The sequence below is a fragment of the Coregonus lavaretus genome (genome assembly GCF_964263955.1).
Source record: "Coregonus lavaretus genome assembly, chromosome: 25".
In the NCBI taxonomy this organism is placed as follows: domain Eukaryota; kingdom Metazoa; phylum Chordata; class Actinopteri; order Salmoniformes; family Salmonidae; genus Coregonus; species Coregonus lavaretus.
In genome coordinates, this window is record NC_140012.1 from 964,875 (window position 1) to 981,929 (window position 17,055).

At 40.6% G+C, this 17,055-nt stretch overlaps 1 protein-coding gene across 1 annotated transcript in view; it reads left to right on the plus strand.

The window, feature by feature from the left end:
* Nucleotides 1-17,055, plus strand: part of ccdc186 (coiled-coil domain-containing protein 186) — a 119,143-nt gene that overhangs the window by 34,624 nt on the left and 67,464 nt on the right. The window contains exons 5-7 of the mRNA XM_084142144.1: nt 9,636-9,848; nt 10,169-10,288; nt 16,822-16,926. Coding sequence (XP_083998270.1) covers nt 9,636-9,848; nt 10,169-10,288; nt 16,822-16,926 — 438 coding nt within the window. The remainder of the gene's footprint in view (nt 1-9,635; nt 9,849-10,168; nt 10,289-16,821; nt 16,927-17,055) is intronic.

A 17,055-nucleotide genomic window follows, 5' to 3' on the forward strand; every position in this document is an offset into this window, starting at 1 on the left:
TGAAAAAGGATTACTCTGGTAAAGTCAAATGTCACAACATGTTCTAAATTGTTCTGGTGACAAACACACTTTTTGCCTTGTCTCCATTCGTCCAAATGGCTGCTGCCTTTGCTACCACCGGAAATATCAGGAAGATTTCCCATTATTTTGTTTTTTTAAGGACCCAATAAAACGGAGGCAGTGTGAGAACCTATTCAAGTAAGTCATTTTTTTTATTTATTGTTAAATGTGTTATTAGCTAGCTAGCTAGCTAGCGGGCTACAGTAGACCACTTTGTAGGCTAACTCAACTGAGCTGCCACATAGCTAGCTAGCCAACTTACACACTGTTTAGCTAAGTTAATTAAATGTCTTCAGCTAGCCAACATCTTATTAGCTAGCTATCTTGATGTAATCATGTAAAAAGTCTCCAAATGCATTTGTAGATAACAGCTATGGAAGAAGATGAAATTGCAGTGCTAGCTGTCAGCAAAGGGAAAGTGTAGTCTATCCAGGTAATTTTGTGGGTGGACATTATGAAATGATTCTACAGTTCCAGTCCCTAGAGGAGAAAACTTTGAGGACAGAGACAATAGCAACATAATATTCAGTGCTGTCTAATTGGAATATAATGAAGCCTGTTTTTTTTATGTTTTCTGTCCTCAGATATGGAAAGCCTGTTTGCAGATGAAGAGCAACGTCCAATGAATGTCCCAAGAGACTAAAAGTATATCCTATATGCCATTGGTTATATGTGTATGCCTACCTATGTTAGCAAATGTTGTATACACAAATACAGTTAAACATCACGCACAAACCTTTTAGAATTGGAGCAGGCCAACCCTGCTGGAGGTCTGCTGGGTGTGCTGGGTTCTGTTTCAGCTCAGCAATACACACCTGATTCAACTTATCAAACCTAATGAGTTGATAATCAAGTGTGCTTTTGTTGGGCTGGAATAGAAGTCTGCTCACCCAGTAGATCAGGGATCAGTGGAGCAAGGTTGGCCACCACTGGTATGGAGTTTTTTTTTTTTGTTCACCTGAAATGATGCTTTAGTAATAATAGCCTACTTCTTACTAATCAATTATATATTGTTGTTTAGACTAAGACGTCTTTACATATAATTTAGCTTATTTGTACATTTTGAAGTGTTGATTATTTGAAGTGTTTTAAACTTGTTTTAATTAAACTGTTCACAAAAATGAACTAGTCTCAATGTTAATTCATCACTTAATCCTGCAATAGAGGGAAAGGGGTTCTGTCCAATGTGTCTGTGTTGTATTCTCAAATGAACATTTCCTTTTTGTCTAGTTGTAAGATCTCCAATCTGTTTTATTTGATTATCTCTCTCTCTCTCTCTCTCTCTCTCTCTCTCTCTCTCTCTCTCTCTCTCTCTCTCTCTCTCTCTCTCTCTCTCTCTGTATATCAACTATTTGAATCCATTTAGTAGCTTATCATATGGCATGCATCATCAAGGTTGTAATCAGAGAGTATATGTGACCCATCACATTGATTCGGTCCTATGTAGCAAGATTTGAAATACCGTCTCTGGTAAACACACACTATATCAAATAAAAATCAAAGTTTGCTACATGGCAGACCAATCCGAACTCATCTCTCGGCATTGCCAGCCCATCCATTATCTCAGCCAATCATGGCTAGCGGGAAGGTTGCTGTCTTTTTCCGTGGCTAAACCAACTAGGCTAGTAATTTAATTTACAGATGGCATACAAGTTTGTTATTAAGGCACATGAAAGTTCACATGTTCCAGATGGCATTTCTGCCCCAAAAAAGCGCTTTTTGATAATAAAAAAAAGTTTACCGTTCAAATTCCTCTCCTGTGAAGTAGTGACGTGCGACATATACCTAGCTTCCTGGAACAGGTCACATACATTGGAGAGCCTTAGTAGCCTGTGGATTGTAGTTGGTCTTATTAGATTTCAATGAAAACAAAAAGAAGATATGATAGATATGTAAGCCTAATGCTTAAACAGTCAAAAATAGGACAGTTGTAGGATCCATATATTGTCCATTGTTCATAAATGGTGTCATCGCTGTATAAATGTCCTGGACCATAGGCAATATAATTATAAGTTCAATGCTCAGCAATAATAGTAATATTGTTCCTTGTACCCAGACATGAGGGGTGTCCTCATTGTCTTATGCTGAGGGCAGTGTCATAGCCATAGGCTAGGCTGCATGATTGTGCATGGATAGCATACCTGAATGATGAGCCAGTCATGGGGTTCCATCTGTCGGCTTATCCCCTTGTGTGTTAGGTTTGATGTGCTTCTTGAGGAAGTATTGAGCTTCCTAAGCAGTGGGAAACGTGTGTGTTGTATTCTCGAAGGTTAAGATGAGTTTTGACGAGTGGATGAAGCCGCATCTCAGGTTTAGCTTGCGTAGCTGGTATCTCACCTCGTTGTAGGTCTCCGTCTGTTTTAAACATTTGGCACTCAGGTCTGGGTAGATGCTGATCCTCTTCCCTGCATAGGTCAGACCCCCAGATTCCGCTGCAAGGCGGACAACTCGCTGCTTGACTTCAAAGCTGTGGATCCGTACAATCATACAGCGAGAGCAGTTGCAGAGTTGACCCGTGCAGTTTGCGTTGTTAATCAGCGGGATGGGACCCAGCTTCTCCTGCCCGAACAGTTCATAGAAAAGATTGCTCTTGAAGGAAGTTGGGTTGCCCGCTTTCACACCAGTTTCAAGGCCTGTGACCCACACATTGAATTTACGGGAACGATTTTTGAGTGATTCCATTTGATCTTTTAAGAGTTTGATTATCCCTTCCAACTTAGCTTGTGCTGTTTCCAGGTCATGGAGTCGCACCTGTCTCATTGGCTGTCTTCTCCAGACTTTCTACTTCGGTTGAATGGAGTATGAGTCATACTACCCATAAAACTTAGCGGTCAAACAGGGAAATAGTTCACATTTTTCCCTTATGGGATTTTAGAAACACGTAAAATAAGGGTTGTGTTTCGTGTAGGCTTACCCTGCCGTGATGCTTTGATAACCGTATAAATCTCTCTAGTAATCTCTTGTTACTAACTAATGTTAGCTAAATGTAGTAATGAATAGATTGACTGCATTTCTTTAAATGGACAATTCTGTGAACTGTCTTGTGCAAGTTTTAAATTGACACAATACCTGTTAGCGAAGGTGTCAGCTAGAGATGACGTGGAGGAGCTTGCAGAGATTTGTAGTTTTGCATGATGTCTACTTTGATGCTAATTAGCATTTTCGAATCTGAGAGTAAATAGAGCTGAATATATTGATAAAAGTGACCTTGCCCGAGAGAGATTTACATGGTTATCAAAAATGATTGGAAGCATTTCCCTGTTTGACTGCTATGTTTTCTGAGTATTATGACACCTCCACTGTGGGGCTCTATAGGTATATCACTTTAGCAGTGAGCACTGCCAATAATACATTTACCGGTTTTAATTTTAAGTTGAGGACAGAGGTAATCTCCTCACGAACAATATCTTGTATATTAGAGCCCAGCTCCTTCTGTTGTCTGGTGTTGATAGCAGCCATGTTCCCACAGTTGATTTGTGGAAGGACACTTTAGCTGCTGGACGCGTAATAGACATGCTAGTTATTTATTGTCAGACAATGAATGTCCCACACCTTAATATGATGTTTAGTGTTGACAAGTTTTAGGAAATAAGTCTGGTAATTCATAGTAATTTGCAAAAGAAAGCCACGAAAAGGCCACACGTTTCAATGCATGCCACCGTAACCAGAACTCAGTCCTTCTCTTTGGACTGCAAAATATTACTTGTCAAACAAAATCTCTTTCTCTGAGCAATTGTAATAGTATAAAATAAAATGTTCCCCTTTTTTTTCATACAATTTTGCTCAGTATTTGAATTATTTATTTTATACGGTCATTGTTGCTCATCTTTATCAAGGGTGTCTATAATTTCGGACCCCTGTATGTTTTTTTAAGAATTGCAGGAAACGAGCGATTGCACATTAGATAACACGTTTTCAGTATGGATGAGTAGTATGTTGATATTTGTTGCTTACTGCATACTTTTTTACTAAACAGTATGTTCTAAATAGTATGTAGTACTATTAGTACACAGTATGCAGTTTAAGTAAGTAGTAGGCAAACCAGATTTCGGACACAGCCATTGTGTTCGGGGGATTGGGTACTATGGCAGTAAAAATACGCATTTCCGTTTTACTGATGAATAAACAGCTATTCGAAGGGACTTTTATTTAGAAAATTCCTAATGAATGATACTGCAACAATGAAGGTGTTATGACTGGTTTCATAAAGGTGTGTGTGTGTGTGTGTGTGTGTGTGTGTGTGTGTGTGTGTGTGTGAGTGTGAGAGAGCGCGCGCGTCTATGACTGTGTATGTGTGTACATTTCAATGTGCGTTTGTGTATGAGTACATTTGCATAGGTTTTTGTGTGTACTTGTAATTGGTGGAGGGATGTATGTGCATCAAAATAAGGGAACTAATACATCAAAACATTGATTTTGGTATGTTATTACATGATCGGTTGAAGTTAATGTTGTTCATCAAAGTTGTTACTCATGTTTATACCACGGCATTGTAGAATACTCTATTCTGATTGGCTAGAAGGGCATTCTAGAGTGTGCATTAATTTCAGATATACAGACAGTTGGAAAAGATAATGGACACTCGTCTGAAGTAGTTCCAACAATAGGCGGCTTATTACCTTTCTAAATCACTGCACCATGCAGACCTTACTTGCTACAAAGTTACAGAACGCTAAATCAACAACCACACGAATACATTTGATATATTGTAAATGCAGGTCCAACGAGGAATAACTTAGCTAGCTAGGTAGCATGAATTTGTTTTTGCAGATGTCTTTTTTGCATCATCAGACGACCTAAAATGGTGAGTGCGATGCTGCAGTCAAGATGGAAGTTGCGCTAGTGCTGTCAAATACTCTCACATGTTTCTTGTTTGACCAGCATTTTACAGCAACTGGTATTGTTGAATTTGGTTGTGATATTGGCAGATTTGCTAGCAACAAACTATTTAGCTTGCTTCTAGCCTAGTGTTTAATTTACAATGCAATCACCTCTACTGTAATGAAGTGTGTCCGGACGGTAAAGCAACTTTTCTGTGCCAGGCGAAATCATGCATCAGCTTCATAAACTAAAGGACAGGGCTACCGCACACAGAGCTATTGTAGACAGCCCTGATGCTACGACCAAAGACAGGAATAAGTACAAGAAGTCCCGCTATGACCTCCGCAGAGTCATCAAAGGAGCAAAAGGACAATATAGGAATAAGGTGGAATCATACTACACAGGCTCCGCCACCCACCGCATGTGGCAGGGGCTACAGTCTATTAAAAAGGAAGACCCAATCGTGATCCGCCCAACGATGCTTCTCTACCAGACCAACTCAATGCATTCTATGCACACTTTGACGACAACAACATGGTACCGGGTGTGAGGGCCGTCACCGACCCAGAGGATTGGGTGATCTCGCTCTCCAAGGCCGACGTGAGAAAGGTCTTTTAATCAGGTCAATACCCGCAAGGCCACGGGGCCCGACGGTATTCCAGGGCGCGTTCTCAGAGCATGCACAGAACAGCTGACAGGCATATTCACGGTAATAATACATTTTCAACCTCTCCTTGTCCCAGTCTGTAATCCCCACATGTTTTATGATGACCACCATCATTCCTGTCCCCAAGAATTCTAAGGCTTCATGCCACAATGACTACCGCCCTGTAGCACTCACTTCTGTAATCATGAAGTGCTTTGAGAGGCTGGTTGTGGCACACATTCAATTCACCATCCCAGACACCCTAGACCCACTCTAATTTTCATACCACCCCCCCAGATCCATAGATGATGCAATCTCAATTGCTCTCCACACTGCCCTCACCCACCTAGATAAGAGGAATACCTATGTGAGAATGCTGTTCATTGACTACAGCTCAGCGTTCAACACCATTGTCCCCTCCAAGTTCATCACCAAGCTTAAAACTCTGGGTCTGAACACCTCCCTCTGCAACTGAATACTGGACTTCCTGACAGGCCGACCGCAGGTGGTGAGGATAGGCAACCCCGTCCCTCCGCCACGCTGTCCCTCAACACAGGGGCCCCACAGGGGTGTGTGCTTAGTCCCTTCCTGTACTCCCTGTTCACCCACGACTCCAACACCATCATCAAGTTTGCTGACAACACGACGGTGGTATGCCTGATCACCGGCGATAATGAGTCAGCCTACAGGGAAGAGGTCAGTGATCTGGCGGTGTGGTGCCAGAACAACAACCTCTCTCTCAACGTCCGTAAGACCAAGGAGCTGATCGTGGACTACAGGAAACGGAGGGGAGAGCACGCCCCCATCCACATCGCTGCAGTGGAGCAGGTCGAGAGCTTTAAGTTCCTTGGTATCCAAATCACTAAAGACTTAAAATGGTCCTAACACACTCGCACAGTTGTGAAGAAAGAGCGACAGCGCCTCTTCCCCCTCAGGAGGTTGACATGGGCCCTCAAATTCTCAAAGTTCTACACCTGTACCATTGAGAGCATTTTGATTGGCTGCGTCACTGCCTGGTATGGCAAAATCACCGCCCTCGTTCGTAAATTGTTAATGACTTTTTATTTTTGCACTGTCTCTATTCACACTCAAAGGGTCCTACACACACACACACTCACTCACTCACTCCATCATCTGATCACTCACACATATGCAGATACATTTATACTGACTCTACACACACCCACTCACATACAAGCTGCTGCTACTCTATCTTATATCCTGTTGCCTAGTCACCTTCCCTTATACATATCTACCTCCATCACTCCAGTATCCTTGCACATTGTAAATATGGTATTGGAACTGACTGTTTATATAGTATGCTTACTTACTTACATACTGTGTTCTTCATATTTCTTATTTTTTCTCATGTTTTTTTTTCTAGTATTACATTGTTATTGATTAGTGCATTGTTGGGTTTTGAGTTTTCAGGAAAGGCATTTCACTGTACTTGTGCATGTGCCATTAAAACTTGAAACTTGGATGTATCATGTATCCAAATGTCACTAGAAAACAGCTTAAACGCAAATGCAGCTCCTTTGCTGTTATTCTATTTGCAGAGTTTGACGTGACTGTGTTAGCCATAGTTGGCTAGCTAGCAAGCAAGGGATAAGAACATTGCCAGCCTGCATAGCAATCAAACAAACAGAATGGACAACAACTCCGCTTCTCTAGCAACCTAACCGATAGAACTAACAACCAGGTTTAGTGGAAGGATGAAATAGTATGAATTTACTTATCAAAATGAAGATATCCATGGAAACATTCAATTTCTATGGTTAAATGTGTGATTTAGTATTGTTTTCTTTGGCAACCTTGGTATAAGGTTTGTGCATGCACAAAATGTATGCACGCATGACTGTAAGTCGCTTTGGATAAAAGCGTCTGCTAAATGGCATATTATTATTATTATTATATTATTATAAGCAAGATAAATGCCTCCTCTGTACATTATCTGGAACTAATGAACTCCACGGAGGGACTCCGCTGTGCGTTGTCCCTACCACGTCGTTCATTACTTCCAGATAATGTACACAATGTCAGCGTTTTATCCCTTACCTATTACGTTATCCGGCAAGTTATTACATAAACCTGTTTTATTACATAAAAAATGTCAAAGTTAGGCTATTACTTTTTATTATTAATATTATAACCAGCGTTATTACATTAACTGTTACAGAGCGGTGTTGTATTTTGAGACAGGCTTGAATATGCAAAGAAGCCAATAGGCAGAGGTTATCTTACGTTGTTGTCTGATTTTCTGTATGGTAATGATGATGATGATAATGATGATAGTAATAATGATTTTTATTTTGTAAAGTGGTTCCTTGCATAAAGCAACACCATTTTCATTCACCTTTCTAGCCCCATGGTGTTAGACAATTTTTGGGTGATTTGAGCTTTCGGACAAGTAAAAATTAAAAGGTTAATGTCAAGCCCTGCATAGAATACACAGTCCCACCCAATTTAGAGTAGCTGAACTGGCTGATTTCGTCTCGCACCGTTCCACATTAAACAAATCAAAAATGGGAATTTTGTCCATGGTAGAAAAGGTCCGAATGTGAATATTGGAGCTGAATGAGCCCTCAAAGTTGGCCCATGTTGCCTTTTTTTGGACCCCCCCCCACTCTACAGTACAATAAGACATCCATATATTGGTCATTGATTAAGACAAAAGGTTGGTTTTGATATCATTTGAAAGCTTACAAACAGGATTGTTGAAAAGAAAAATACAGTAAAATCATGTTTTTTAAAAAATTGTATCTTTGACGTCACTTATCTAAAAAACGCATAAAGTCAGATATGTCATCTTCGCATATGTTTTAGTTCACCACTTATTTACACATCATCTGAGGTGTATGTGTTTTGCCCGCCATTTGTTGAGACAAAGCATATTCTTGAATGCAGGGTGGGTGTCATGTTTGGCTGATAAATGTACTAAAATGTGAATATAATTTTGAATTTCAACTTTAAAATGGGACCACAAGATGTCAGCCTGCTGTCAGAGGCAACCATGTTTATGGCTAAAATGACCTGGCTGTGACGGTCTGGTAGCTTTGGAAGGGTAACACATTCCATTTCACTGTTCGCTGAACAATAGAAGGTCGTTTTGGGGAAGTTTTATTAGCTTTTTCACGCCAAGATGACCTCTACATTCTACCCTCACTAAATCTCTAAAAGATTTCCAACAATTTCTGCCACACAGACATGAAAACTACTGCAATATACCACCTCTCTCTCTGTCTGTCTGTCTTTCTCTCTCTTTCTATTTCTCTTTCACTCTTTCTTACCTTCCCTCACACATACTTTCCCTTGTGTTTGTGTTAATGGAGATGCCAATTGATGACGAGCATGGTAACGTTTTGCCAATGTTGTCTGACAGATCGAGGGGAAAGCATTCTCATGACAAATTAACACACCTGTGTGAGAGCACCCAACTGTCCTTGGTCCAGCTGGCATTTTTTGCCCTGACCAATGACTGAGGATTTTCCTGACTGGCAGATTACAAGCTGACCTATCAATGCGCTGGCCTACCATTTGTATGGCTCTAGTTTAGATCTCACACATACTCATTGTGGATTTTTGTATTGAAACCTAAAAACCAAACTGCCACATTCAATTGCAGCACTATCCACTTACAACATGCAATCAGGGAGACCGTCACTACGCCCCCAAATATAATACAATAGTTTTAATTAAGCATGTAAGAGTATGCACTTCCGCATGCATAATTTCTGTGTCTGTATTTTTCTTCATGTCTGTGTGTAAACTTGCATAATGCATGCACCTGTGTTTCTGTGTAGATCAATGAATGTGTGTCTGCATGTTTGTCTGTTCATGTCTGTGTCTACCTGTCGACATAACTACATACTAACCTGTGGTGGCTGGTGGCACTTTACATCGGAGGACAGGCTCATAGTAGGCCTAATGGCTGGAATGAAATGAATGGAACAGTATCAAACACATGGAAACCACGTGTTTGATACCATTCAATCGATTCCATTCCAACTGCCATTACTATGAGCCGTCCTCCCCTCACCAGCCTATACTGATGTTAACTACATGATATAATCCATGTAACAGCTACTAATTCATCTGTCCCTTCCAGGCGGGGAAGAAGTGTGAGGAGGCACGTCAGGAGAAGGAGGCCATGGTGATGAAGTATGTGCGCGGGGAGAAGGAGGCTCTGGACCTGCGCAGGGACAAGGAGGGGCTGGAAAGGAGGCTGAGGGAGGCCACCAAGGAGGTGGACCGCCAGGCCCTCAGGGGAAACCAGTTGGCCCAGGAGAAAGGCCGGCTGCAGCAGCTCCACGACACCAAGGTAACGCATGGGGAAGTGTTAAAGCAACCAAGTTCCACATGTTCAGCTGCTAAGGTGGCGCTGGCGCAATGTTAGATGGACTTTCTGACACCACTGCTGCTTTATTTGCACTGGCAAATCAATATTTACTTTAAGGTACTGGAAAGTCTGCTCTTTTGCATCATCACACCTTTTGCTGAAACTTTACTGCTGACCATATCAACAGTGGACTACTGAACAATATGTTCTTTGAGTAAAGTGATCCTTTAACATTAATTACTAATGAAACGGCATACAGTGCTTGTTACATCCTAATGGAATCCATCTCTTGTTGTCCTCAGGAGGGAGAGGTGAGCAGGCTGAGTCGGGAGTTGGAGAACGTCAAGGAGGTGATCAACTCTCATCTCATCAAGGTCAAATGGGCCCAGAACAAGCTAAAGAGTGAGACCGACGCCCATAAGGTAAGACCAAATGCATTTTTTACACTGTTGAATAGTAAGGCTACAGCCACACAGAATGAACATGGATGAAATCCTATATGCTTTCTTCAGTTGTCTATTTTTGTCTGTCAAAAGTTCAACTCAAGTTTATTTTTGGAGAAGTAGCATACGTAAAAAGCAGACATATTGTGCGTTTTTTGACAGACAATCATCTCCGTTGATGATCAATGGATGACTCCCATTGAAAAACCAATGGCTCAATCTGTGATTTTCGGACACAAAATCGCTGTGGCCAAAGCCTGAATATTAATCGCATCAGGATAAAAGTTAAAAGACAGGAAGAATCAGGATGGAAGTGGCAGAAGAATAATAGTCCCACACGCTATTATACGCCCAAATACAGTATGATTGTATGTGACTTAGTTTATGATTTTCAAGGTCATTATCTGTGAGTCTGCATTTTTTGGGCTGCTACTCTAAAGAACCAACAAAATGACCAGATGAAACCTACCCCCACAAAAAATAAGAATTACACTATTTGTCTGATGGAGATTAAAAACAAATTCATTTGGGTTCCTGGATCCTTTTACAGCATTTTAAGGCTTCGTTGAGACAACTTATCAATGACCCAAGTCCAGCTCATTTGATCCCTACCATTGTGTCGCTGAGTTGTCATAATGATTCAGCAAATGTGCATTATCCTAGGGGGGTTGGAAGACACTGTAAATAACCTAATTTATGTCCCTCTTACTGCCTGGAATGCCTCTGCTGATCCTACAGCTATTGTATGCAGTAATCATATGCCTATGAACCAGAGTAATACTGTTAGCACTGAGGTGGTGTGCCCTAGTAGGAAGTCCACTGTGTGCAGCTCACGTCTACCTCTGCTAAGCTTCCCAGTAAAGCAATAAAAAGAATCTAGCATCACAGAAAAGTGTTCAAAATAGCCTACATTAACATATGTATCTTAAGAAACAAGGTTCATGAAATAAATAATTTGCTAGTAACAGATGACATTCATATTCTGACAATCTCTGAAACTCACATAGATAATACCTTTGATACAGTGGTAGCAATACAAGGTTATAACATTTACAGAAAATACAGAAATGCCAATGGTGGAGGTGTTGCGGTCTATATTCAGAACCACATTCCTGTAAAGCTTAGAGAGGATCTCATGTTAAATACTGTTGAAGTAATATGGCTACAGGTTCACCTGCCTCACCTAAAGCCCATTCTGGTGGGAAGCTGCTATAGACCACCAAGTGCTAACAGTCAGTATCTGGATAACGTGTGAAATGCTTGATAATGTATGTGATCTCAATAGAGAGGTATACTTTCTGGGTGATTTAAATATTGACTGGCTTTCATCAGGCTGCCCACTCAAGAGAAAGCTTCAAACTGTAACTAGTGCCTGCAACCTGGTTCAGGTTATCAATCAACCTACCAGGGTAGTTACAAACAGTATAGGAATGAAATCATCAACATGTATTGGTCATACAGTGGGGAGAACAAGTATTTGATACACTGCCAATTTTGCAGGTTTTCCTACTTACAAAGCATGTAGAGGTCTGTAATTTTTATCATAGGTACACTTCAACTGTGAGAGACAGAATCTAAAACAAAAATCCAGAAAATCACATTGTATGATTTTTAAGTAATTAATTTGCATTTTATTGCATGACATAAGTATTTGATCACCTACCAACCAGTAAGAATTCCGGCTCTCACCGGCCTGTTAGTTTTTCTTTAAGAAGCCCTCCTGTTCTCCACTCATTACCTGTGTTAACTGCACTTGTTTGAACTAATTACCTGTATAAAAGACACCTGTCCACACACTCAATCAAACAGACTCCAACCTCTCCACAATGGCCAAGACCAGAGAGCTGTGTAAGGACATCAGGGATAAAATTGTAGACCTGCACAAGGCTAGGATGGGCTACAGGACAATAGGCAAGCAGCTTGGTGAGAAGGCAACAACTGTTGGCGCAATTATTAGAAAATGGAAGAAGTTCAAGATGACGGTCAATCACCCTCGGTCTGGGTCTCCATGCAAGATCTCACCTCGTGGGGCATCAATGATCATGAGGAAGGTGAGGGATCAGCCCAGAACTACACGGCAGGACCTGGTCAATGACCTGAAGAGAGCTGGGACCACAGTCTCAAAGAAAACCATTAGTAACACACTACGCCGTCTTGTATTAAAATCCTGCAGCGCACGCAAGGTCCCCCTGCTCAAGCCATCGCATGTCCAGGCCCGTCTGAAGTTTGCCAATGACCATCTTTATGATCCAGAGGAGGAATGGGAGAAGGTCATGTGGTCTGATGAGACAAAAATAGAGCTTTTTGGTCTAAACTCCACTCGCCGTGTTTGGAAGAAGAAGAAGAAGGATGAGTACAACCCCAAGGACACCATCCCAACCGTGAAACATGGAGGTGGAAACATCATTCTTTGGGGATTATTTTCTGCAAAGGGGACAGGATGACTGCACCGCATTGAGGGGAGGATGGATGGGGCCATGTATCGCGAGATCTTGGCCAACAACCTCCTTCCCTCAGTAAGAGCATTGAAGATGGGTCGTGGCTGGGCCTTCCAGCATGACAACAACCCGAAACTGATTTCTTTTGATTTTCCCATGATGTCAAGCAAAGAGGCACTGAGTTTGAAGGTAGGCCTTGAAATACATCCACATCAAATCAAATCAAATAAAATTTTATTGGTCACATGCGCCGAATACAACAGGTGCAGACATGTACACCTCCAATTGACTCAAATTTTCTGGAATTTTCCAAGCTGTTTAAAGGCACAGTCAACTTAGTGTATGTAAACTTCTGACCCACTGGAATTGTGATACAGTGAATTATAAGTGAAATAATCTGTCTGTAAACAATTGTAGGAAAAATTACTTGTGTCATGCACAAAGTAGATGTCCTAACCGACTTGCCAAAACTATAGTTTGTTAACAAGAAATTTGTGGAGTGGTTGAAAAACGAGTTTTAATGACTCCAACCTAAGTGTATGTAAACTTCCGACTTTAACTGCATATGCTATCGGAAAAAGTATCATTAGGTTGTGTTTATGAAGGTCTTAGATTAAGATATAAATTGAAAGAACATAACATTTTCATTAGTTTGTTACTATAGGCTATATGTGAAAAACGTCTAAAAACACAGAATTTCAAGTGTAAAATAAATGTTATTCGCGGAGTGCCTTGGTTACATCTGTGAAGCAAAAAGGATATGCGTTGGAACACAGTAAGAGCTTCTTTTTATAACGATAAAACAAATAACTTAGGGGACATGACTAAGGCATTTTGGCCCGTTTTTCTCTACCTTGACATTTTGGCTTCTACAGTGCTCTTGATTTCTATGGATTCAGCTACAAGTAAAATAATGTCAAAACAGACTTTTGAGACTTTTATATGAGTGATTATGTGTCATAAAGGCAAAAACAAAAAACACATGTTGAAATTCTTTGGTTGTATATGACAAAGAAATGCACAGTTTGAGGAAGTAGGTTTTCAACAATAAAATCTGGTTTCCCCAGGTCTTGAGTACCTCTTAAGTTTTATGGAGCAAAAATGTGACTGACCGGCTCGATTCGGTCTTATGTAGCAAAATTTGAAATTGTGTTTTTTACGGTGGATAAAAGTAGAGACTCAGAGCTAGAAAATTGTATATCATACACTACAGTTGAGGAACAATGGGAAAGTACAGTGCCTTTCAAAAGTATTCATCCCTCTTGGCGTTTTTCCTATTTTGTTGCATTACAACCTGTCATTTAAATTGATTTTTATTTGGATTTCATGTAATGGACATCCACAAAATAGTCCAAATTGGTGAAGTGAAATTAAATAAATAACTTGTTTCAAAAAATTATAAAAAATAAATAACTGAAAAGTGGTGCGTGCATATGAATTCACCCCCTATGCTATGAAGCCCCTAAATAAGATCTGGTGCAAACGATTACCTTCAGAAGTCACATAATTAGTTAAATAAAGTCCACCTGTGTGCAATCTAAGTGTTACATGATCTGTCACATGATCTCAGTATTTATACACCTGTTCTGAAAGGCCCCAGAGTCTGCAACACCACTAAGCAAGGGGCACCACCAAGTAAGCGGCACCATGAAGACCAAGGAGCTCTCCAAACAGGTCAGGGACAAAGTTGTGGAGAAGTACAGATCAGGGTTGGGTTATAAAAAAATATCTGAAACTTTGAACATCCCACGGAGCACCATTAAATCCATGATTAAAAAATTGAAAGAATATGTCACCACAACAAACCTGCTAAGAGAGGGCCGCCCACCAAAACTCACGGACCAGGCAAGGAGGGCATTAATCAGAAAGGCAACAAAGAGACCAAAGATAACCATGAAGGAGCTGTAAAGCTCCACAGCGGAGATTGGAGTATCTGTCCATAGGACGACATTAAGCCGTACACTCCACAGAGCTGGGCTTTACGGAAGAGTGGCCAGAAAAAAAGCATTGCTTAAAAAAATATATAAGCCAACACGTTTGGTGTTCGCCAAAAGGCATGTGTGAGACTCCCCAAACATATGGAAGAAGGTATTTGGTCAGATGAGACTAAAATTGAGCTTTTTGGCCATCCAGGAAAACGTTATGTCTGACGCAAACCCAACACCTCTCATCAACCTGAGAACACCATCCCTACAGTGAAGCATGGTGGTGGCAGCATCATGCTGTGGGGATGTTTTTCCATCAGCAGTGACTGGGAAACTGGTCAGAATTGAAGGAATAATGTATGGCGCTATATACAGGGAAAATCTTGAGGGAAACCTGTTTCAGTCTTCCAGAGATAGGAGGAGGTTCACCTTCCAGCAGGACAATGAACCTAAGCATACTGCTAAAGCAACACTCAAGTGGTTTAAGGGGAAACATTTAAATGTCCTGGAATGGCCTAGTCAAAGCCCAGACCTCAATCCAATTGAGAATCTATGGTATGACTTAAAGATTGTTGTATAGCAGCGGAACCCATCCAACTTGAAGGAGCTGGAGCAGTTTTGCCTTGAAGAATGGGCAAAAATCCCAGTGGCTAGATGTGCCAAGCTTATAGAAACATACCCCAAGAGACTTGCAGCTGTAAATGGATTTATCAGTAGTAAATCAGATACAATATAGGAAAATATCTAGTCAATAGGGACGTGTCTAATGTTGATGATTATTTTACAATATTGAGGACATGCAAAGATGCAGAGAATTAAGTTGGGTTAGTCGGTGAGTGGAAAAAATGATTGACATTTATTTAACATTTATTTACGTTTATTGGTGAGTGAATTTTTTTTTGTTTTCATTTATTTATTTTACTCTTTAATGATGAGCGGTGTGAGGGAGTTGCTTTTTCCACAAGCCTTTTCTCATGGCAAGCTAATGAAACTGTAAACACACTAGCTAGCTAGCACACTAGAGCCAGCTAGCGCACTGGACAGTCTAAATTGGAAAAACACTTGCTTGAGTTTCAAAAATAGTTGCTAAATGAAGGACTGCAAGCGCCATTTGAGCCGTGACTTGAGCTACCGAAACAGGTGCGTCTTTTTCACTGTTCACCGCTTACTCCCGTTTCAATAGGGTGATATTCCCTTAATATTGGGGGTTGACACATACAGTTAACAGCATTAACAAAAATGATTCCCCTTTTAACCAAGTTACCCGCATTTGGCAGGTGTACATTTTTTGCCCTGTGTTTAATATGTGAGCTTAAACTGGGTGGGCAGGCTTTTGTTAAAAATGAAAGTGAATTATTCTGATGAAAATAAGCTCTTTGCTTTTATGAAGACAATGTAGGGAGAAGAATTGTGTGATATATTGCCTTGTATTCTTTGTTGTTGTCAGATGCACATGAACAAATGGAACACTATTGTCAACATGAATTAATAGTTGTCTTCAGCACAAAATTTCACTTACCTTTTTCGGGCAGCCACCAAGCAGATTCCACCTGCCTTTCTGTTCAGTTTGCATTTCCCCCAGGCCATCAGGCTATCAGGCAACCGTTAATGTCAAACCCTGTAATTGGATTGTGATTATACCGATGAATGAATGCTGCACACAATGTGCTTATTTTCCATTCCATTCAATTTTTTTATTTTTATGGAACAATGTTTGATTTGATGTGTATGAAATTGTTTGGTGAAATATGGATAAAAGGAGCGTAGCCAAATTACCTATAATTCTGCACCTTTTGATGGTTGTATTTGTGTGTATGCAGTTTTGATTGTGACTGCAAAGAAAATATTGATTTAAATGTTATTTTTTTAAGACAGACTAACTTTGTTTTGTCAGCTTGACTCAAGCGGTATGTATGTTTGTGATCATATTTTTGTCGGCAGTCGTGTTCTTTTGAGGAATGTATTTGCAATTTTTATGGTACCATTTATTTTTGATGGCAACTACATTTTGAAAATGCATTTACTGTTTTGCAAAAGGCCACAGTTCTGTGTTGTGAGTACACTGTTTTGAAAATTGATAACATTGTTCACAAAATGCTTGTATGCGATGAGAAAAACTGTAACATTCACCGTCTTCTTCTCACCACAGGAGACTAAAGTTAAGCTACGAGAGACCACGGCCAAACTCACCCAGGCGAAGGAGGAGACGGAGCAGATCCGCAAGAACTGCCAGGACATGATCCGCACATATCAGGTGTGCGTCTGTGTGTTTTCAAAGATGGAATACCTGTGTAGATGAGCTTTATTAGAAATCCAAAGAAAGTATCATGTGACTTATCTTCTGAAATCAGGCTAGTTTCTGTCCACTAGGGGCCAGTAGAGG